At 35.3% G+C, this 24,204-nt stretch overlaps 1 protein-coding gene and 1 non-coding gene across 4 annotated transcripts in view; both read left to right on the top strand.

The window, feature by feature from the left end:
• The window catches only part of NT5C2 (5'-nucleotidase, cytosolic II), a 79,329-nt gene that overhangs the window by 24,764 nt on the left and 30,361 nt on the right, over positions 1 to 24,204 (top strand). For 2 of the 3 annotated variants that reach the window (XM_033129967.1, XM_033129966.1), the window contains one exon: positions 16,269 to 16,342. In XM_033129967.1, coding sequence (XP_032985858.1) covers positions 16,269 to 16,342 — 74 coding nt within the window. Of the gene's footprint in view, positions 1 to 5,185; positions 5,519 to 16,268; positions 16,343 to 24,204 lie in introns of those variants that run through there. The other variant, XM_033129968.1, reaches the window with a different exon arrangement.
• Positions 2,699 to 2,805, top strand: LOC117036494 (U6 spliceosomal RNA). The gene has a single exon (XR_004425389.1). It is a non-coding gene; the product is annotated as a U6 spliceosomal RNA (small nuclear RNA).

Below are 24,204 nucleotides of genomic sequence, written 5' to 3' on the forward strand. Positions count from 1 at the left end.
TTAACAAAGATTAACAAACGCTCAGTGGAGCTGCGGTCAGAGCATACAATCTTCTCCTCAGATTTCTTATACCCAATTGATTTACCTTGAGAAATGGGAGCCCACAAGAAATCTGAAATTCAGTTTCCTCATCACCCCCATCCAGAGTCCAGGCCACAGATCCTAAATCAATTCTTGCTACCTCTTGGACACACAAGTGTCATGTCCACACCAAGAAAAAGAAGTGTTGGACAGCAATATGCTTCCTTCCATCCTACACATGCCCTTGGCGCCTGACCCCCAGAACTAGCCCGAAAATACTTCTGGCACTGCCCTTCCTGAGCAAGACATACATTATATTCGGGAACGTGAGATTAGGTGGACAGAGCACCATCAGCCTCCCCTGACTCAGCCCAGTATCACACCAGGCATGGGAAACCCTCTCCCGTACCCTTGGGAATGAAACAGCAGCCTGTATCTCACCGGAAAGAATAATTTTCTTGAAGGGCTTCTCCCCAGCAAGCCCCATGTTGCTTCTCCGCTCCTCAGTCAGCTACCTCTCTGGGTTCTTCCTCTTCACCACGTTCATAAATGCTGGAAGTGGAGACAAAGACAAACCCATGGAGGCAGAGGAGACACCCTGCCATCCACATACGACCCCCAAACTTTTCAGGACAGCAGCACACTGGCTAATATACAGTGCAGGATTTGGAAAAGGGACAGGAATGGGGTGTGGCAAGTGGAAAAACTGGGTCATACTACAACTTGGGGCAGGGTTCACGTGGGGAGTCCCAGTCGACAGAGAGCAGCCCCAGATCAAGGGGCCAGTGGGAAGCGAAGATGTGCAAGCAATATAGGCTGAATGGCACTACTTCTCATGGCCCTCCAAAAGGACAGTCACCACCACCCCACCACCACCCTGGGCAACAGTACAGAAACCTGCCTCCCTGCCCTGCACAGTGAGGAGTGGCAAGCCTGTTTCTTATCCCAACAGCTGAAGACTTAGGTAACAAGACTGAACACTCTCCTAGGTGGCCTCAGGTTGAAGTGAAGACTCCAACTTAGAAAATGCCAAATGTGGAAACGTTTCTCTCCCAGACCACCTTACCTTGCCACGAGAGCTGAGGAGAGAGAAAGCAGAAGTAAAAGGTGTTCCATGGGAAACAGAACAGGACCAGCAGGCTCCAGAATGAAAAGAAAAATATTTGGAGAGGATGAAGAAATGACATGTAGAAAAAAATGAAGCTAGAAAAAAAGGTCAAGGAAACAAGTAGGTAACTTAGCTGGGGTCTCTGAAGAAGGAGAAACATGAGAGAGACATCCACTTAGAAGTGTAACATCAGGCATCATTTGGGGGTAAACGAGGGCTACTTTAATCGTACAGGTTTGGCCAGCTCATGGAGCCACCCCAAAACACATAGCTCAACCCCCAACACACCTACGCAAATACTTCACACCGCCAGCCCAAACCTCAGGCTACCTGCACAGCGGCAGGGAAAAAAGCCAGGATTATGTCCACTTGTCAGGGGAAATGGAGAAGGCTGTTTCTCGTCTGCGCCCATTCCATGTTTGTATATCTCTTGTTCTACAGTGAGAACCCTGGCTTCCAACATCAACATATTTACTCATTTCCTCAGTTTAATAATTCATCTAAAATATTTTCAGAATTGATTCACCCATACCATAACAAACCTAAAAAAACTTCACAATTTGTTTGCAATACTTCTACTCTCTTTCCCTCCCCTGCCAATGACTAAAGGTATAGTCAAATACTGTTGTTTTTAGTTGCTTGGATTAGTTCATTCTTGCTATTTTTCTATAGTGTTGTTAGGGTATTCATATGCAGGTTAATTTATTTGGTTTTGGTTAAGTGTTTTTTTCTTTCCATTATCGATTTAATTGTATTTGTTATTTAACAGTCTATAACATTACATAATGATACATCCTGTTTGATAACATGATTATATGTTATTATATTTAATAGTAATGTGCTTTCAAAAATGAAAACTGTGCAAAAGGCACAGGAGATGTGTGATTCTCACTCATATTCCTCCCCATATTAGTAGGTAATAAACTTTGGATTTCTCTTTATTTATCTTCCGTGAGGTTCATTGTCTTTTCTTAAGTCTGTGTTCGGTTTTGTAAATTCTTAGTCAATATCTTTCATGTATTGTCCCTGCTCTATTCTCTTTCTTCTCTTCTTCTGAACTCTAATAAGCGTATGTTACACATCAGCACTGTGTCCTTACTTCTCATCCTTTCTTTTGTATTTTCCATTTTTTTCCTCCATGTGACATTCTGGAAGGTTTTTCCTGACCTACTTCCATTCCAGTTCACTAATTCTCTTTTTAGTTGGGTCTGACCTGAAACTATTCATCACATTTTTAATTTTGGTTTTTATAATTTTTTTAGTTTCAGAATTCCATTTTGGAATCTTTTTTCAAATTACTATTCTACTTTTTATAGTTTCAAATTATATATTAAACATTTAAATCTCAATGAGCTTTGGTTTAAGAATCAAAGAACATGAAATACATTTCTGGCTCTATTTCCAACTACTTCCTTTTCAAAGCTTTTTAAAAAAGTACTTTATTGTTACTACATTCATTAGGAAGTTAAACCATCCCTGAATACGACTACCATGGAGCCAAGAAGTGGAGAGTAATACAATCATCAATCCCAAATTTTAATTTCTTAATTTTTTAAAAAAGTGTTTCAGGTGCTCACTTCTGCAGCACATATACTAAGATTGGAAAGATACAGAGACGATTAGCATGGCCCCTGCGCAAGGATGACGCGCAAATTTGTGAAGTGTTCCATATTTAAAAAAAAAAGTTTCAAATTATTAGGTAATTAATACATAAGTAAATTTTTATTGTACAATATTTAGGAATACAGAAATATATATAGTAAATGTGAAATTTCTCCTTCGTTTGCTATTTGACCCCAGCTCTTCTTTCTCATAGGGTAAACACCATCAGTAGTTTGGAAATCATCCTTCTTAGTCCCTTTTCAGTACATTTAAACACACACATGCGTATTCACACTTTAATATGAACCTCCTAATTTCTACATTCTAGTCTTTTCATTCCTGATAGTACTCATCCAGTTCTGGTTATCACTGTCCTGGTTACTACAGTGCCGCCCACTGGGTCGCCCTGCCTTCAGCCTGTCCTCTTCAAACCCACTCTTTAAATTACGTTACCACCCTGCTTAAAACCTTCAGTGCCATCATGTCCAGCTATAGGGTAAATTCTAAGCCCCTTACTTATGGCCCTGTAATACTGATCTATTCCTTTTGCTTTTCATCCCTTCTTCAAACTATATTCCATCAACTCTGAACTACATCTAGTTCCCACCCCCATACATCGTAATGTCCGTGTCACTCTGCTTTCTGTTCATAGTTCCTCTTCTATTGAAATGTTCTCCACCACCTCTTTTCCTCTTAGCCTGATTAACACCTGCTGATTTTTTTACTGTGGCAGTTGAGAGCTTGGGCCTACGATTGGCATTTTTGGATTATTCCATTTAATTTCATTAGAATCACAATATTTAACTTCCGTAAACTTTTGTCATCTATGGAATTGGAATAATTTCTACCTCATAGAGTTATTTGACAATTAAATGAGATAACAGAAATATAAAGTGCTTAGCACAGTGTCAGTTTAAAAAGAAACAACGACTTTGGCATTCTGTCTTTCAATAAGACTCAGCCAAGAGAATATAGGTGTACCTCTCCATTGTGCATATGTCTGATACCATAATTACATACTATGTTTAAATGATGAATGGGCCTCTTTAATTAGACTGAACTCTTTAAAATCAAGAACTACTGGTACCAGCCACAGAGAGATTCAGTAAATATTTCTTGAATATATGGATGGAGTTTGAAAGAGCTATTAATTTTCAGACAATGCAGTTTCTTTTGCATGGGAAGCTCATATAAGTGTATAATCTCTGTTCAGGTGAGAAGTTTTATTTTCCTTTCTCTTTGCAAGTAGTAAAATCTTAAAATAGTAATTACATTTATTTCCACCACACTGAGCTGTGATGCCACAAGATGAAGCCATGGGAAATTGGCAACCTTAAGGATTAGATCATTTTTCCATATTCAGTTTGTGTTCTTGTATTTATAGAATTTGGTTTGAGGGTAGTCAAGAAAACCCTTTATATTCATGTATAATTTGAGAATTGGATTTTTAAAAAGTATTTCCCAAGAGCTGTCTTGATGAGGTAATTCTTCACAGTCCAATTGCTTTCTATGTACCCCACTTTCCAAGTTACAGTAGTTCTTTGAGTGCTTACGTATGACAGACAACCCTACCAGATGTTATCTATGTTCTATAGATAAAAAAACCTCAGGCTTAGTTTAAGTAATTTATTTAAGTTTCCAAAGGCTGAAAGTAGAAGACCTGGGATTTAAACGTAGTTGTTCAGTGCTCATTCTCTTTCCACTACACCATGCTGCTTTTCTAAATAAACTGAATATTTTAGTTTGAATTAATAGTTTTTAATGGTAACATCTTATGGTAAGATATTTGGGTAATATTTAAAGAGAGTTTTTTTTTTAATTTCAAGTTTTAATTCAAGTATTTCTTTAGGGTATGTATATTTTATTTTTAATTTGAATCACCACTAGGAGGATTTATTTGCTATCTCAGTGTAAGATTCCTAGACTTTAACACACTTGTTTATTTCTTCCCGAGTTGCATAATCCCTATGCATTATATTGGTCAGGAGGCAGGAATGCTGCAGATGTTTTTCTTTCAAACCTCAACTTGCTCTGAAGTTTGGAATTAACCTTTAGAATGATCTGGATTTATCCCCCATATGCCAAAGATCTGTAAATTTCTTTTCACATGAGCTGAAATTTTCAGGCGATTGAGTAACAGATGTTTTCCTTAAAAGCAGTTAGTGATCAGAAAAAAAGACCTCAGTGTGGAAATACTTTAGGTTCCTTCTGTAATATGATCGGCACATAGTTTATTCTCTTGTAGTTCACATTGTTCATTTTCTAAGGGAGGTCCTTACTAAACTGATAATTCGAACATAATATTATTTATCCTGTTTGTTTATTTTTTCCCAGAGCAAACTAAAAATGATTTGGACTGACTAGGGCCGCTCCATTCTGTGACACATTGTTTGCGTACTGTTGGCGGGCCTCATTAGGAGGTAAATTTGCTTTTTCTGTGTGTTTGCCAGTAAGGACTCCTGTCTTTTACGGGAACTTGCCATTTGGATTGTCTCCTTCCTAAACTGGCCAGTCTTAAACAGTTCAGACTATTAGTTATTTTTCCTGCTTTCCAGTTTTTTATTCTATTTTCTTAGGTTTTTAAGTATTTAAAGCTGAGGATATTGGTCACTGAGATACTGCCTGGTTAGTGTTCGGCATTGCGCCCAAATTTGTTGGGCCTCTCAGGGCCAGAGTTCTCTGTGCTTTAACAAATGAGCTACAGTTCTCAAGAGATCAGTGAAGCTTGTTTGTTGATCCTGTATTCTCATCCAGAGGAAGTAGATCTCTGAGAATGTCTAAGGAAAGGTAAGTGAGTTTATTCTTTTTCCCCCCTCATTTTTCTCAGCGAAGAGGTGTTCCAGTCATCTGAGTGAATTGGAAGATTAATAAGCAGTGCTAGTACCAGCCTGAGAATGGCGGTAGAGGGAGAGATTGAAAGAAATTCAGCTGAAAGCTTACATTGTCAGTGTTTCACATGTGATCTACTGTAAAGTTACTATTGCTGTTTTGAAAGACAGCATTGAGGATGGATAATCTTAAGAGAAATTTAGTGAGCTATAAACACCCTCTTTACTCTGTGGTAAACTCATTTTGTTTTTTGGTAGAAAGTATTTATGAAGATTGGAATCAAATGGTGGTGTCTTACCCAAGAGTTTTACATAGAAATGAGTGTAGTTTAAAAATTCAAAGGCATTTAAAAATAAATTGTACTTTTAGAAAATGGTGTGAAAGATTGAGAGAAAACAGCCTGTGATTTTTATTTCTTTCTGGGCATTGTAGGCAAAAAATTTTGAATTAGGATCTCGTGTTCCTCTCTTTGCAATATAAAATAGTTCTGTTAGGTTTTTTAATTGTTTTAATATTATTTTCTCTTATGCTTCAGAGTCTGAGTTGTCACCGATTTTCTTTTTGTGACCCCTGTGATTGGTGACATGTCAGTTACTGTCTGCATACTGTTGCTTTTCTCACTCCTAGCCTTCAAGCATAAATGGACTTTAAAGATATATTCTCTTTGATTACATAGCACATAGATTTCTCAAAAAAGTCTTTGAAACTACAGTAACTTTTTAATTGTTATTTTGTGGAAGCTCTTAATTTTTTCTAGTTCTTTGTTCTATTAGAAAATTTGAAGTAGTTTCAGAGCCTATGCTTACAATTTATTTTAATTTAATCATGTATTGATTATAAGCAAAATAAAATTGGCCAACTTTACTGCTATTTTAAACCTCATTATTGAGTAAAGAGAACAAACCATGGTATAAATAATTCTGTATTACTTTTAGACCACCTATGACATCACTAGAATTTTGAGGTTTCTTTAAATGTGAAAATTATGAAAGGACTGCCTTTAGGTTTGTATGTTTTCTTTCCTTCCAGCACTGGCTACAAATCTGCAGTTGTTACACAATTTTTATGATAAAGATTATCACGGTTCTGGTATATTTGTTAGTCTTGTACACTGGTTGTTTATAAAGCTGGTTTGTAGATTGAAGAACTATATTTCTAGATCACTCAAAATCTTGGGAAGTAATTAGTACTAATTTTTTCCTCTGTGGTAAAGTGTATGTAATAATTGGTTAGCTAGGAAAGTTTATATAAACCAAAGAACACTATGAGGGCAGATATTCTTTTAGGTTTATTTCTAGAGGCACCTAGGGCAATTCCTGTACTACCTAAACAGGTAATGAACCAAGTGCATTTGAAATGCTTGGATCACAGAAATGTAATCAGTTAGCTTTTATTCTCTTCTGCTATCTTTAGAAATAAATTGATAAATTTTGTACTTTTAGATGAAAAGAATTCTTATATTCACAATTTTAGTATGTGTGATATTTTGACACATAGTCAAGTTTGTCATTTGGTATCTGAAATATTTCCCTAATAGTAACAGGAAAGGATTGTTATTATAGTTAAATCATCAAAAATTATACTTGAGCCTTATGTAAACCTATCTTAATCAAGACAGTGTGGTATTAGTGTAAGACTTATATACATCATGAAACCTAATAGAGAGTTCATAGATGCACTCATATATTAGTTGATTTTTCAGTAATAAGGCCAAGGTAATTCAATGGCAAGAGGTTAGTTTTTTAAACAAATGTGCTGTAACAATTGAATATTCAGAGGAAAAAATGAACCTCGACCTTTACCTCAAACCATATATAAAAAAATAACGCAAAATGGATCATAGACCTAAATGTAAAAGTTAAAAATAAAGTGTAGATGAAAATCTTTGTGACTTTGAATTAGGTAAAGATTTCTTAAAGTATATAAAAACATGAAAGACAAAATTGATAAATTGGGCTTTACCAAAAATTTTTTAAAAATGCGTTTTGAAAGACACCATTAAGAAAACAGACTGGGAGAAAAATATTTCGTGTGTGTGTGTGTTTGTGTGTGTGTGTATCTGATAAAAGACTTGTCCCCAAAATACATGAAGAGTCTTTACAATACAACAATAAAGCAACCTAGTTTAAAAACGGGCAAGAGATTTGAATTGATAACTTCACACACAAAAAGATACAGCCAATAAGCACTTGATAAGATGTTCTACATTATTAGTCGTTAAGGAAATACAAATTAAAACCACAATGAGATGCCACTGCACCCACTGGAATGACTAAATTAAATAACTAGAATGACTGAAAGGAAAAACACTGACAGTGTGGAACAGCTGGCACTCTCATGCATCGCTGTTGAGGATGCAAAATAGAAAACCATTTTAGCAATACATTTTGAAGTTAAACTTACCTATGACCAAGTAATTCCACTTTTAGGTATTTATTTATCCAAGAGAAATGAAAGCAAATATCCACACAGATTTGTATATGACTGTTCATAGCAGCATTATGTGTAATAGTCCAAACTAAGAACAACTCAAAATATCTATTAGCCGAATGGACAAATTGTGGTATGTCCACACAATGGAATACTACTGAGGAATAAAAGAATTATTATGCATATAACAGCATGAATGAATCTCAAAAGTATTGTTCTAAGAGGCCAGACACAAACTACATGATGCTTGATTCTATTTGTAAGAAAACTGTAATGACAGAAAGCAGAGATCAGGTGATAGCCTGGGGCCAAGGGTTGGGAAGGGTATTACAAAAGGACAATAAGAAGTTTTTGGGGTTGATTGTAGTAGTTGTTATATCACTGTATACAATTGCCAAAACTCACCAAACTTTACACACTTAAAATGAGTGAATTTTAAGTAAACCATACCTCAATAAATTTGGTGGGAAAACAAGACTTGAAAAGCTCCTCAACTTGCTTATTTAAAATTTTGTAAATAAAAAGGTTATTCACATTCAAGGGAATATATCTAGGGAAATACAGGTACTCTAGGATGAGTAATACAGGGAAAAATGCACCCTCCTTTCAGTGTCATGATGTAACCCTAATCCTCTAGAGTTGTTAGAATGCCTTTTATTATTGGAGCTGCTGTCTTTTAGGTAAGAGACCAAAAGGAGTCTCATCATTTGCTTTTATTTTACATTCTAAATTTTGACCTCTCTTTTTCATTATAGGCATAGTAACTTGTTAATTTGTTCTGACCGTAACAGGATAAACATATTTTCTTCTTTTGCTTTTGTCCCACAGAATTCAACATTGATGTTTTGCTGCATTTTATAAATTATCCTCTATACATTGGTCTTTTAAAAAAATTGGGGAGAAAAAGTAAAAAAGATTTTAGAGGAAAATAGGAAAAAAAGGATTAGAAAAACCTTTGTTTAATTAGACCGAGGTTTTAGAATAGTAAGTTTATTTTCAGAAGTACTGTTATTGTTTCTGATTTCTTCCTTAATTTGTGTGTTTTTCTTAATTTGTTAGTCCTCTCTTTTATTCTCTACCATCCTGCCCCCATTATTGCGACTTCTTCATTTGAGAATGAAGGTGAAGGGAATTTTAATGTTTCTTACTTAAACATTTTTGGTGAATCTCCTTAAAGTTTGCTTTGAAATCTTTGGTGGAAAGGTAGTATGATCAATACTCTTAGTATTTTATCACTTTTAAGATACACATTTCTTTCACAGTTAAACATCTCTGAAATTGGGCTTCATCTAACAGTATACCACCTAGAATTAAGTTGAGTTCTTCCAGAGAGAATTTCATTTCTTTCAGTCACCTAGGGGCAATAATGTTAACCATCCTAGTAGTTTAAATATAGCCCACAAACCTCCATGACTGACTTGTTTAGACTCTCAGGGGGAGGTTTCCCCCTCCTCGGACTCAGTGTCAAGGCTGAGATATACATATTTCCTTGTGTGCTCCTTCTGTGTCACAGATTTATTTCTCCTTCATCCTTGTATTATGGGTATAGCCCTTTAATATCCTAACTTTATGAGTCTCTGACTTTTCTTGGGCCTTCCCCCTCCAACCTCCATTTCTTAGTCATATATAATATAGGTAAGTTTTACAATTGATGGAATCTTAAATTTTAATCATCTTTAATTTTGTTCTATATGTGCTTCCATACTCACTTCTTTTCACTGGAATTTTTTTATATTGAGTATGTGAGTAAGAAAAATGAATATTTTAACTAGTGTTTTATTTTAGAAATGATAATATGCTTGTTGTTCAGACTTTTAAAGCACAGGCTATTTTTCTCCTGGCACAATTTGATAAACAAAATATATTCTTCCTGAGGATGTTCCTCAGAGAAAATATTAAGACAAATTAGTAAAAAGTTATTGGCTGGAATTCGTGAAAACAAAAACTAATGCTACTAAATGACTTGCATTTATAGTCTAGTCCAAAATTTCTTGGTATTTGAACTTCCAATTTTTAGGAATCCATTTCATAAATTAGAAAGTTCTTGCGCATATTTTTGAGGTCACTGAGCATATTTTTGCTGAAGGATTGGGACACAAAGGCAGACTAAGTTCTTGCCATTAAGTTTTTAAAATAACAGTTTAATTGAGACATAGTTTGCATACCATTCCATTCACTTTCTTAAAGTGTACATTTTAGTAGTTTTTAGTATATTCAGAATTGTGCAACCAACAGCACTACCTAACTTTAGAACATTTTCATTACCCCTGAAAGAAACCCTATACTCAACAGCAAAAACTCCCCATTCATTCCTCCCCAGAGCCTCTGGCAACCACTGTTTATCAACTTCTAGTTTAATTTTTACTTCTGTTAAATATTGTGTCTTCTTTTTATAAGGCCCTATGCTAGGTGTTGGGGAGGTAATAAAACCTTGCCTCCAAGTTTATAATCTAGTCAAGAATAAGGACTACCTGCATATTTTATGTCTATGATAAAATATAGGAAGTGCCAAAATAAAGGATTTTGCACACTTAGACCTCTCACATAGATCACAGCTTTATAGAATTTTAGTTGGTGAAATTCATTCATTAGGTAGAACAGTCATATGAGACTGAAATACATCACTGTCACATAGTTCTGTGGCACAGCCGAATAGTTTCTTGAATAAATCACTTGAGATAGCTGCGTCTTGAAAAATAAAATATGAGATAACTGAGGAGGGCATTTCAGGAATAGAGAATAGCATGAACCACGCCTCACTGTACCTTTACGGAACAGCAGGTAGTTCATTTGGATTATTAGAGCTAAAGGTGCATGATGTGGAGCAATGTGAGATAAAACTGATTTTGGAATGATGGTGAAAGGCTTTGAAGTCCTTGAAGATATAAAAATTTGTAATTTATTAGTTGTGTAGGTGGTGAGGTTATTAAGTAGGAGAGCAACATGAATGGAGCTGTGGTTTAAGACACTGCTTCTCAAACTATTTGTGATGAAAAGACCAGCTTTAAAAAAAAATCCAATGTTTCAAATCAATACACTTATAAAATGTAATAAAAATGAATTACTAGAAAAATAAAGACATTAAAATGTCAGTCTACATTTTTTATTATACATTTAACATACAAAATTTTTCTGTCAAATTGTTTCTGAGTCCTTGCATTTTCTGTAGATCATGTCATGAATTAGTAACAACTGTTAACAAACCAGCACTGGTCTGTGGACCACACTTGGAGTAGCACTACTTCAAAGCCGTGAATTTGGCATTAGTGTGCAGGCGGAGTAATTGGGAGATGATTGCTGAAGAGTTAATGAGTTCATGATGACCTGGACAAGTTGTTAGCAGTGTGAATTGAATGAAAGATCTGGATTTCAGAGACATTTGGACATTTAAATGAAGGCACTTGAGATGATTGATTGTGAGATGATGTGGATTTGAGGGAGAGGAACTAATCAAAAGATGTTAACTAGATTTTAGGCCTAAGTTGGAAAATGAGAGTGCCAATAGCAGCAAATAGGAACTAGTTTGGGGAGAAAGATACTAAAATTAGGTTTACAACAAAAATGTATATTATCGCATTTTTCTATTAAGTTAAACACATACTCATGTACAGAGAGAGAGAGACAGACATCATTTGGTTCATAATCAATTTGCACTCTCAAAAAAGCACTCGTAACTTTTTCTTTTCTTTGATTATAACAAACTCTGAGTAATTGCACAAACCCATAACTGAAACATGTCCAAGAAGATTTTATACTTGTATCCTTAATCTCATTTGTTGTTGCAGTAACTGCTGTTGGGCATTTGGCCAGGAAATTGTGACTCCTAGGCGGGGGAGGAGTTAGGGATAAAGTTCACCATTGCCAAAGAAATTCTATTCCAAATGGATTTGTGTGGAGCAACAGTGATATCCAATGACAAGTTAAATTAGACACAGAGGTGTTTTCTCCAACACTGTCTCAGAAGATACATGCAGTTGAGGGGCCTAGTTCAGACTTTAAAACGTCTTTTTGAAGTTAGGTGAAAGTCACACACAAAAAATTATACCAGGGACTTGAAGAAGAATTTTGTTATGTGACTTCAAGAACTAGTTGACTCAGATAGTTTCATATTTTGCAAAACGGCAACCAGTGACAGATGAGGTAATGCTACTTTGAATTATGAGTTAAATCTCAAAACCATTGAGTTTGCTATTTACAAAATTTGAAGTTTAGTAAATTGCATGTTCATGTTCCTTAAGTGTGAGAATATTAGATCCCTATTCTTAAAGCACATTGTATTAACAGTCTCATTTTTTTATGGTTAATATCTATATTGATTTGGATAGAATTTCTTCAGATTTCATGCATTACTACAGTGGGATATGATAGTAAAAGCTGTTACTCATACAGTTGTCTTTGTGTTGAAGTCTGTGCCTGGTTTTATAGTGTTCCTGTGTCTGTCTCCTAAAGATTATTTCTTTTGTTCAAGCTCAAATCTGTATCTCCCAAATGACTTAGTGTGTATGTGGGAACTTCTAGCTGATAATTGCGGTTTTAAGGTTGGCTGCTTAGTTCAGTCATGCTTTCTAAGGTAGAGACTTTGTACTTTATTTAAAGTAACCTTTGGAAACTTAGTTTCACAAATATATTGGGACTCTTAAAGATGGAAGTGGATGGAGTATGTTCCACTGGTTAATAATTTAGAAAAGTGACCCAAGTAAATTAGCCTTGTAAAGAAAGATACAGTCAAGGTCCTTGGAACCAAGGAGATACCTTTTTGTTTTAAATGTGTGGTGGAACAGTGAGCCAGTTTTTTAATTGATACAGTATCTAACACTTTCTTTTGTTATAACAGTAAAGAGTAGTCATTAGTTTGAGGCCAAGAGATTAGTTTTCCTTGAAGATTGTATCCTGGAGACATGGTATTTCAGACTCAAGGCTGCCTCTCTGCTGAAGTCAGTGCATACTTTCTGCATTTAGATGTTTATTATCTTTGTAAATCTTAGCATGTTCTGTGTTATTGCAGTTCTCTATAATGCAGCTGTTCCATTTTGTCATCATAGCTTTCCTTAATGCACGTTAGATATTTGCACACAAATTAGATTGAATTCTCTATTGCCCCCTTCTTCCATGTTTTGTAGCATAAATTAGGGAAAGAACAAGAGAGATGAGAATGTATGTGAGATTTTCTTTTTGTTTTATAATAGAAATGAATAAGAAGGGGAGACAGGAGTGATTGTTTCTGTTGTAAGTTCAGGAATTGCTCCTGTGGGTGAGGGTACTTATTTTGAATGAAAAGATAAGGATATTTGGTAAAAGATCTTCCTATGAAAATGTCTTACTTCCTAATTTTAGGCATATAGAAAGTCTTTCCTAGCTCTGACTACTCCCTGAAGGGCATCTTCTAGAATATATGTCACAAAATGGTACGTGCTTTGTTGTAGGCATTCAACAAAAGTGTTGATTGAATAAAGTGGCTAGTCAAAGAGGAAAGAGTGCGATTTGATGGATATTTAGCAGTGATTATTTTGGCAGAAAAACAATAGATTTTCACATTACCGATATATATAATTTCCAGAGTATATGGATAATACGTAAGGTGCACTGTAATGTTTATATCCTTTAAAATAAATATGGTAAGGAGTACAGGCTTAATTTCTCTTCTGGCCAAGAAAGAAACTGGTAAACTATCTTGCTGGGTCTGCTTCTTTCTACCTTTAGCAAGGATTGAGTGATATTAGCCAAGTCTCTTTTCTCCCATCCTTTTCGCTGTACCTGAAACCAGCTCGCATCATTCTTCTATCAGAATCAAAGCTGTTTCTTTTATTATTTGGTCCTACATATATCTTTCCTGGATTGTATCACAAGGAAGAAAAATCTTCCCAGTCGGTTCCTGCCTGAATTCCCACAGAATATTTTAGGCATGTCAGCTGTTTGGGCTCTGAGTAAGGATTTGATCCAGTTGGCCCCCTGGCCTGAATTGAAAGTCTGTTTGAAAAGCCTAAGCTTCAGCAGTAACATTTAGTTTCCAGAGTTAGAAACATTACTTTGTGTCTTTTACCCCTGTTGTGCCTTCAAAAGGAATATGTAACTGGGGAAAGATGATAAAGTAGGCGCTCTTATCAGTAAAAGCAGGGTGAAGTTTGATGAAGTGTTAGAAGGGTCATGATGATTCGGGGCTGTGTCATGTTTAAAAAAGGTTTGTTCTCCTTCCATCACTATATATTTGACCCCCTTTATCCTGGGTGGTGAACACATGATGCAATATACAGATGATGTATTACAGACTTATATACTTGAAACCTATGTAATTTTACTAACCAATGTCACCCCAATAAATTTAATAAAAAATGTAAAAAAATTTTTTAAGTTTTGGGTGGGTGTCATTTAACCTCCACTTCTTTGTATCTTTCAGCTTTTCACTAGTCTTCCCCTTTCATCCTTTATTAACCCAAGACAAAGTAAATATTGATTTTCCAGAAGACCAGGGTTTTTTTAGGGAAAGAGAGTATAAATATTTTATATAACATCTCTCTCAAGAAGTACGAGTTTTATAGAGCTAATCTAGTGTGCATTGCACATTGTAAGTAATGATTTTCATATTTTTCAGAAGATAAAAGTTCTGAATTCAAGGGGGTCTACTGATTTTAAGTCCTGGATGACAGTATTTCAAGCTAATATTTTATCATTTGTCTGCATTTAGAATTGGTGCTTACATTCTGAGATGAGAGGAAATGTTTTCTATTAAAATTTAAAATATATGTGGTAAAGTAATATATGTGTTGGTAAAGAGGTTTTTAAAAAAGTCAACATCTAGATTAGTGGTTTCCAAACTCGAGTATTCCATCAGTTAAAATATGTAATATTAATTTCTGTATGTCTTGTTTATAAATTATCTCTACTACTGCCCTTATTTATATATAGTAGAAAACATACACAAATTAGATGTTTTTAAATGATGAAAGAAATATTGGTAGAAGATCTACTGTCTTCTTGCATCCCAGTGGACTCTTCTGCATCCCGTGGTGCAGTCCTCTTTGGAGAAGATTGACCTAGATCATTAATGGGGGGCCCAGCCCAGACATCTTTATCTTTAACAAGTTTCCTAGGTGATTTGAAGCAGTCTCATTTCTCACAGTTACTTAGGAAATAAAGGCCAAGAAAAGGTTTGGTAATTTTGGCCACCAAGCTGGAAATAGGTGGAAAGGGTATTCTTACTTTTAGGGACTTACCCCCAAACACCATCATGGTGGTGATCTACCATATGTTAATATGTTTAGTTTTCCCTGTCTTCCTAGTGATCTTTCTGAAATTTGAATCTGATTATTTCATTTCCTCAAAATCTGATAATTTATTCTTGCCTACAGGATAAACTCCGTACTCCAATTTATTCTTGCCTACAGGATAAACTCCGTACTCCCTTATGTGGTGTGCAAAATCTTCCTGATTTTGACCTGTTAACCCTTTTAGCTTCATAGCTTTTATTGTCCCCACTAACTTTGTTCCTTAGAAAACCTTTTGCAAAAACAAACAGAAAAGCAAAACTAAAGAAAACTCCTCAGCTCCTGCCACAATAAATGTTTTATAGTTCAGTATAAACCTTGACCTTGCTTGGTTATTCTGCCTGGATTGCCTTTCTTGCTTTGTTCTACTGGAAGACTTCTACTGATTAAGATTCACCTTAAACATCTCTCTGGTCTCTAAACAGCTGGTGCTGTCTCCTCCATGATAGTTTCTAGTGTTTATTGAATTGCTATAATTATTTGCTTATAAGTTCCTGCTAGGCTGGATTTCTCAAGGGCAGAGGTTTTGAATTAAAATAGAAGTTCCGTGAGGGCAGATACTCTTTTGTTCATTGCCATATCACAGTACCTGACATTTAGTAGGCACTCAGTAAGTATTTGTTGAATGAATCTGTTTATATTTATGTCTTTAGTATCTGGCATATGGTAGGCTTAAACAAACCTTTGTTTATTAAATGATAAAATAAATGAGTGAATGAATTATAAAATCTCAAAAATAAGCTTACTTTATGTGTTTATAGTTTGGAAAAGAGCTGATTCTCTGAAATCTTGGGTACATGGCATTGTTAATACTAAGACACAATAAGAAAATCCACATATTTTCATATAATATCTGATTTCACTTAAGGTATAAGAAGGACTTGGCTAATTTTTATCATGACTTTTAATATTGATATTTAAACAAGAAGATCTAGAAATATAGCCAAATAATTCTATTAAACTTAATTTTTTTGTTTTAGTGTTAATTGAGATATCATTTTTACTCCTTTTTTTAGGGTGTTTGTGAACCGAAGTTTAGCCATGGAGAAAATAAAGTGTTTTGGTTTTGATATGGATTATACACTTGCTGGTGAGTAGCACTGTTTCATTGCTTAAGATTGCTCTGGATGTAATATAGTAGGATCCACAGTAGGCAATTTAGTAAACACTTGTGGATTTAATCATATATTTAGCTGCCACAAGCTCTTATTATCAGTCTGCTTCTTTTGAGATTTGTGAGTATTGAAGTTACCAGATATAGTGAAATTATACATTAATGAGTATTTTGGGGGCACTTTTGGCTTTTAATCTATTAAGCTGTTTTTCAAGGATGGAACTTTGTATCTCTCACTCTACCACAAGGTAAACTTGTATCAGTTAAAAATTTTAATGTTATTCTTAAGACAAATGAAAATGTGTTCATTTTCCCTTGAAACGATTGCACACAAACTATGTAAAGACTTTTTAAAAAATAGAGTTATTATCTTTGTTCATTATCAGATAGACCTTAAACACCAGCACTGTGCTGTTTTTTCCCTTCCTATTTCTGAGATATATTTGAAGTAATCAGTGTATTAGAGTCAAGAGTTGCAACATCTTTTTAGAACTTACAAAGTTTTTGTTAAAATACAGAGAGTGCCAAAAACATGTATACACATTTTAAAAGGAAAAAGCTATTAAAATTGTAATACACATACATACATAGTTCCCCGTGTTGTACTTTACATCCCCATAACTATTTTGTGATTACCAATTTGTGCTTCTTAATCCCTTCACCTTTCTCACCCAGCCCCCCATGAATTTTCTCTTTAAGTACTGTAGATGATCATGAACTTAATAAAAAGTTCAAGTGCTTATCTGAGTAACTTTTTAATGAGAAGGTATTTGGCATCAGAATATGTTACCATAGAAATTAAGCAGTGTTTCCAGTGAAAGGTTATTTCTTAGCAGGATCATGCTGAATGAAGGAATAGACTTCTGAGGAAAAGTCCTTATTTAAATTAAAATTTTTCCTTTATGATAAAGGTATCACTGATATGCTTCTAGTAAGTACAAAGGGACTTTTTTTTTGAAACAATAAGGACTCTTTTAAGTAGAAAGAACTAGTTGACCATTATGGTTCCATGAAAGACTTAGGTGTTAATACAAAAATTATATATGTAGAATTTTTACATTTTCGGAAGTCTTTACCGAAGGGAGAGGAGGGCAACATTTTTAGGTGGGTGGAGGGGGAGTGTTTGTGCCCTTCACAAATACAGAGTTACTTTTGGTTTATGATTATGAAAATGTATTATTTCTAACTTGGCTTATTTAGGAAATCATCTTTTGATTTTTCTTTTTTTTTTATAATTAAAGTTTGTTGGGGTGACAATTGTTAGTACGGTTACATAGATTTCAGGTATAGAATACTGTAATATATCATCTATATATCACATTGTATGTTCGCCACTCAGAGTCAGTTCTCTTTCCATCACCATATATTTGATCCCTTACCCTCATCTACCACCTTCCTCCCCCCTTACCCTCTGGTAACCACTAAATTATTGTCTGTGTCTATGCGTTTTTGTTTCTTCATTTGTTTGTCTTGTTCTTTTGTTGTTTCCGGTTTTATATACCACATATCAGTGAAATCATATGGTTCTCTACATTTTCTGTCTGACTTATTTCGCTTAGCATTATAATCTCAAGATCCATCCATGTTGTCACCAATGGCACTATTTCATCTTTTCTTATGGTAGAATAGTATTCCATTGTGTATATATACCACATCATCTTTATCCAGTCATCTACTGAAGGACACTTTGGTTGTTCCCATGTCTTGGCCACTGTAAAGAAAGCTGCGATGAACATTGGAGCACATATATCTTTATGGATAAATGTTTTCAGATTTTTTGGGTAGATACCCAGGAGAGGGATTGCTGGAACAATTTTTCTTTTTTAATTAAGAAGTCTGCATTCTGTTTTTTCCCTTTTGTGCTCAGAGCTCTCAAAAGAGATGCATTCCAATGTTTTTGCTAGCTGCAATATTTAGGTTCTGAGCCATTTTGATAAGTCCCAGCAATGAGTTTCTTATTTCTGTTACCATTTCAGAACGAGTAGATGCTATGACCAGTGTTCAGTTCCTCCCATTTTTCTGAGAAATTGTCAGAATGAAGAAAACAAACATTTATTAAGCACGTACTATTATTGTGTGCTAGAAAATGTATTTTATATATAGTGTACCTTTTAATTCTCACAATAGCCCATTGAGATAGGGATTACTAGCTCCATTTTGCAAGTAAGGTCGCCAAGTCAAGAGGTAATATGACTTGTACATAGGTAGCAATTGATTTAAAATTCAATAGCTAGAATTTAAACAAAATAGATCAGTTTCCATTTCTCATGCTACTCCCAGCTATCAGAGGAACAGAAATTTATCTACTGACCTCTAGATGAGAAATTAATAAGAGAAGAAAAGCTCATAAACAAACAAACAAAAAAATCATCCTTTATTCCCCCACCCCCCAAAATAGAAATCTTCCCTAGGGCAAAATGCACTTTTCTCTTGAATTTGAATGTAATCTTCAATCCTTAGAATAAAGATAGTTTTACACACTTTTTCTTTTAATTTTTAGGAATTATCTTAAGGGAATGAAACTTCAAGAGTATATATAAATATTCTATTCCAAATGTTGTTGGAATTCTAAATTGTGCAGTGTTTTTCCCCAATTAAAAAATCTTGGGTGGGACTGAAAACATATTTTAGACTCCTCCCTTTTGAATTTTTCTGCCCTCTTCTCCTTTCTAGGTCACATCATTAGCCACTGAGAATGAAATCCAATTACCCCAAACCTGAGCACTTTGCATTAACAATCCTAATGTGGGGAGAAAACATAGACTAAAGCTATTAAGAGTACCAGGGAAGAAATTAAGAGAAACTAGTTCTTGGTGTTGGGAAATCAGAGGGTTATCCAGCTACTACTGTGTTTCCCCCAAAATAAGACCTAGCCTAGCCCGACCATCAGCTCTAATGCGTCTTTTGGAGCAAAAATTAATGTAAGACCCAGTATTATATTATATTATATTAATTATATTCCCGGTCTTATTTTAGCTTAATTTTTGCTCCAAAAGAGGCATTAGAGCTGATGGTCTGGCTAGGTCTTATTTTCGGGGAAACATGGTAGCAGAAGCATCTCAGTACCTTTGATCTCTCATCCTATCCTTTCACGCAGAGTACAGTAGTCCCCCCTTACCCATACTTTGGCTTTCTATGGTTTCAGTTACCCATGGTCAACCATGGTCCAAAAATGTTAAATGGAAAATTCTAGAAATAAACAATTTGTAAGTTTTAAATTGCATGCTGGTCTGAGTAGCATAATGAAATCTGGCGCTATCCTGCCTGGGATGTGAATCATCCTTATGTCCAGTTTATCCGTGCTGATACATGCTACTTGCCTGTTAGTCACTTAGTAGCCATCTTGGTTATCAGGTCAACTGTCACAGTATCACGGTGCTTGTGTTCACGTCACCCTTATTTTACTTAATAATGGCCCCAAAGTGCAAGAGTAGTGATGCTGCCTATTCGGATATGCCAAAGGGAAGCTGTAAAGTACTTCCTTTAAGTGAAAAGGTAAAAGTTCTCAATAAGGAAAGAAAAAAATCGTGTGCCGAGGTTACTAATATCTATGATAAGAATAAATCTTCTGTTTGCGTAATTGTGAAGAAGGAAGAAAATCCACGCTAGTTTTGCTGTCGCACCTCAAACTGCAAAAGTTACGGCCACAGTGCATTTTAAGTACTTAGATAAGATAGGAAAGGTAGTAAATTGTGGGTGGAAGACATGAACAGAGAACATGTTCTGATTGACAGCAACGTGTTGCTCCAGAAAGCATTGAAGACTTCAACAAGGGATGCTCGAAACAAGTGACATTCCAAGTCATTTACTGCAAGGGATGGTTATACAGATTTAGGAATAGGTTTGGCTTTTTATCATCTCACATCATCACCAGGAGAATGATGAGTGCAATACAGTACAGTAAGATATTTTGAGAGAGAGACCACATTCGTATAACTTTGATTACATATATTGTTATAATTGTTCTATTAGTTATTGTTGTTAATCTCTTAAAGTGCCTAATTTATATATTAAACTTTATCATAGGTATGTACAGGAAAAAACATAGTATATATATAGGGTTTTGAAACTATATATAGTTTCAGGCCTCCACTGGGGATCTTGGAATGTGTCCCCTATGGATAAGGAAGAACTACAATAATTACACTCTGATCTTGTTTCATTGTTGTTGGAATTGACGTAACTCACTTGACATTTAAATGAACATTTTTTGCATAGTGTGTTTACTTGGACTAGAGCCCAGGGCACTCAGATCATGTTTCTGTCAGCTTTTATATGTCCTCATCAAACTTAATGGCATTAGTCATTTAAAGGGGGGAGGAGAAGCAGTCTAAAGTAAGAAATATTAGTACAGTATTGGTGTACTCTCATTGAAGACATCTCAAACGAGGTAGAGCACCTTTTTTCCCTCCTTTTAAAAAAATTGTGATAAAATTTAATATTTTAACCATTTTGAGAGTATAATTAAGTGGCAAGTAGTACATCCGTAGTATTGTGCAACCCTTACCGCTGTCCGTTTACAGAACCTTTTCATTATCTAAACAGAAACTCTGCACCCATTAAGCAATAACTTCCCATTCCTACCTCCTCCCAGCCCCCAGTAATCTCTCATCTACCTTCTGTGAATTTGCCTATTCTACATATTTCATATAAATGGAATCATAAAATATTTGTCCTTTTGTTTCTGGCTTATATCTCTTAGCATAGTGTTTTCAAGTTTTGTCCTGTTGTATCAGGTGTCAGAATTTAATTCCTTTTTAAGGCTGAATAATATTTCATTGTATGTATATACCACAGTTTGTCCATTCCTCTATCAGTGGATATTGGGCGGCTTCCACCTTTTTGCTGTTGTGAAGAATGCTGCTGTGAACATTGATGCACAAGTATTTGTTTGAATGCTGGCTTTCAGTTCTTCTGGGTATATACCCAGGAATGGAATTGCTCAATCATATAGTAATTCTGTTCAACTTTTTGAGGAACTGCCAAACTGTTTTCCGCAGTGGCTGCATCATTTTATATTCCCACCAGCAATGATGAGGGTTTCAATGTATCCAGATCCTTGACAATGCTTATTATTTTCAGGTTTTTGTGTTGTTGTTTAGTAATAGTCATCCTAATGAGTGTGAGGTGGTATCTCATTGTGGTTTTGATTTACACTGCCCTAATGCATGACAAAGTGATGTTGGGCATCTTCCACGTGCTTATTGGCCATTTATATATATTATTTGGAGAAAGGTCTATTTAAGTCCTTGTCCATTTTTTAATTGGGTTTGGTTTGTTGTTAAGTGGTAGGAGCTCTTTATTAGGTATATGATTTGCAAATATTGTCTCATTCTATGGGTAATTTTTGCACTCTTTTCATGCATAATCTAAGTTTTAAATTTTGATGAAATTCAGTTTGTCTGTTATCTTTTGTTGCCTGTGTTTTTTGCTTTCACATCCAAGAAATCATTGCCAAAATCTAATACAATGAAGATTTTTCTCCTATGTTTTCTCCTAAGAGTTTTATCTGTTATGTTTAGGTCTTTGATCCATTTTGAGTTAATTTTTGTATGTGGTATAAGGTAAGGATCCAACTTCATTCTTTTGCATGTCAATATCCAGTTTTCTCAACACCATTGAAAAGACTGCCCTTTCCTCACTGAATGGTCCTGGCATCCTTCTCAAAAATAATTTGGTTATAGATGCAGGTAGAGGACTCTTTTTTTTTTTTTTTAAATGAAACATTACATTGTAAACCTTCAGTATTTCTTCTTAAAGATGAGGCTCCTTGTATTAGTGATGAATTAAATTAATATGGAACATCAGCCAGGGTCTCTTAGAGGAGCATATTTCTTGAAAGGTTTTTGGTCCAAACCAAGGAAGATAACCTTCATTGAAAAGGCCAGAGAAATTCTCATTTTCCCAAGTCATGAGACAGTACTCAGGGCCTCCTTCTCACAACTTCGAAAATGTAGAACTTGCACATTACCCAACTCCACAGTCCTCCAAACAGATTGTTTGCCAGAGATTTGTGTGTTGGGGAATGAGCACCTCCAAATCAGTGAAAGTTATTAGCCTGTATATATCCTCCAACTTATTCCTGAGGGATTTATCAGTTTGTGAATGGATCAAATGTATACAATTGGAGATTAAAGGAATATAAAAGGTGTAGTTTGATACGTAAAATGCATTCACTATCCACTAAGTATTGTATTGGCCTCTAAATGGGAAGGATGTTGAAGCAGTAAAGGGTCACCTGAACTAGTTAGTGAAGTAATTCTGTATGTGCGTATATATGATACTTGTGTACATTTGTGCTATTTAAATACTTCCTGAAAGATCAGTTTAAAACCATTTTGATTTGGTAAAAGTTATTAAATTGGGGGAGAATAAATTAGGGTAGATAGATGAAAAAGAATTCGAGTAGTGATAATTGTTAAAGCTTGGGTGATGGGTTTAAAACAGCTCATTTAACGTTCTTGCTGTGACGTTCAAATATAGTCGAACTAAATGTCCGTGCCGCTGACTGTGGCGTTTGACTTTACCACCTCACAAGCTCAAATTATAAAAAATCTCGTCAGTGTTCCAGAAAGGAAGTTTAGGAAAGCAGATACACATTTTTCTATATTTTTGTGTTTTTTTCAAGAATGAATAACGATAGGAAATTTTTATGTGTTTTTTGTTATTAGTAAATGCATAAAATAGCCAAAATATCAACTTTTTATTTTTTGTAGATTTTTGACACATTTTGGAGAACAAACTTGTAATCAGTTAACTGTGAAAAGGTTTAATATTCTCTCTACTTTTGTGTATGATTAAAAAAATATTCTTTTTTTCTAAAGATTTTTTTTTTTTAAGATTTTTTTTATTGGGGAAGGGAAATAGGACTTTATTGAGGAACAGTGTGTACTTCCAGGACTTTTTTCCAAGTCAAGTGGTTGTCCTTTCAATCTTAGTTGTGGAGGGTGCTGTTCAACTTCAAGTTGTTGGCCTTTCAGTCTTAGTTGTGGAGGGCGCAGCTCAGCTCCAGGTCCAGTTGCCATTGCTAGTTGCAGGGGGTGAGCCCGCCAACCCTTGCGGGAGTCGAACTGGCAACCTTGTGGTTGAGAGGATGTGCTCCAACCAACTGAGCCATCCGGGAGCTCAGTGGCAGCTCAGCTCAAGGTGCTGTGTTCAATCTTAGTTGCAAGGGGCGGAGCCCACCATCCCTTGTGGGACTGGAGGAGTTGAACCGACAACCTTATGGTTGAGAGCCCACTGGCCCATGTGGGAATTGAACCGGCAGCCTTTGGAGTTAGGAGCACAGAGCTCCAACCGCCTGAGCCACTGGGCCAGCCCCCCAAAAAAATTCTTAATAAAGTTAAATAAAAAAATCAGGTGTGGGAAGCTAACAAAATGCCAATGAAGTGAGTTGCTTTTTTTTTGAAGTGATTTTTTTTTTAAAGGCATTTAAGTTTAAAGGTCTTTTAGTCTTTTCATTTCCATTTAAGATAGTCTATTTTGGCTATTATCCCTTTTTATCCTGCTTCCCTCAGGAAAACAAAGTACTATTTCTGCAACCAAGCATGATGTTGAGGTGATCTCTCTTTTGTTAAGAAAGAATTTAAAAAGAAAGAATACTCTAATGTGTTATATTGTGGATAAAAATTCTTTATATTAGTTGAGAGAAATACCCTCAAGACTTATTTTTGGATATATATTTGTGTTATATCAGTAATGCATACACACACACAGTGTACACAAACAGTGTACACACACACACACTTTTAGGCAGCTCTATTTTATATACGTAAGACTACATTTAATTTCCAAGCTTTGATTTCCTTTATGTCATTTCTGTATCCCAGTTAGGGTTT

The sequence above is a fragment of the Rhinolophus ferrumequinum genome, chromosome 16 (assembly GCF_004115265.2).
Source record: "Rhinolophus ferrumequinum isolate MPI-CBG mRhiFer1 chromosome 16, mRhiFer1_v1.p, whole genome shotgun sequence".
Lineage (NCBI taxonomy): Eukaryota > Metazoa > Chordata > Mammalia > Chiroptera > Rhinolophidae > Rhinolophus > Rhinolophus ferrumequinum.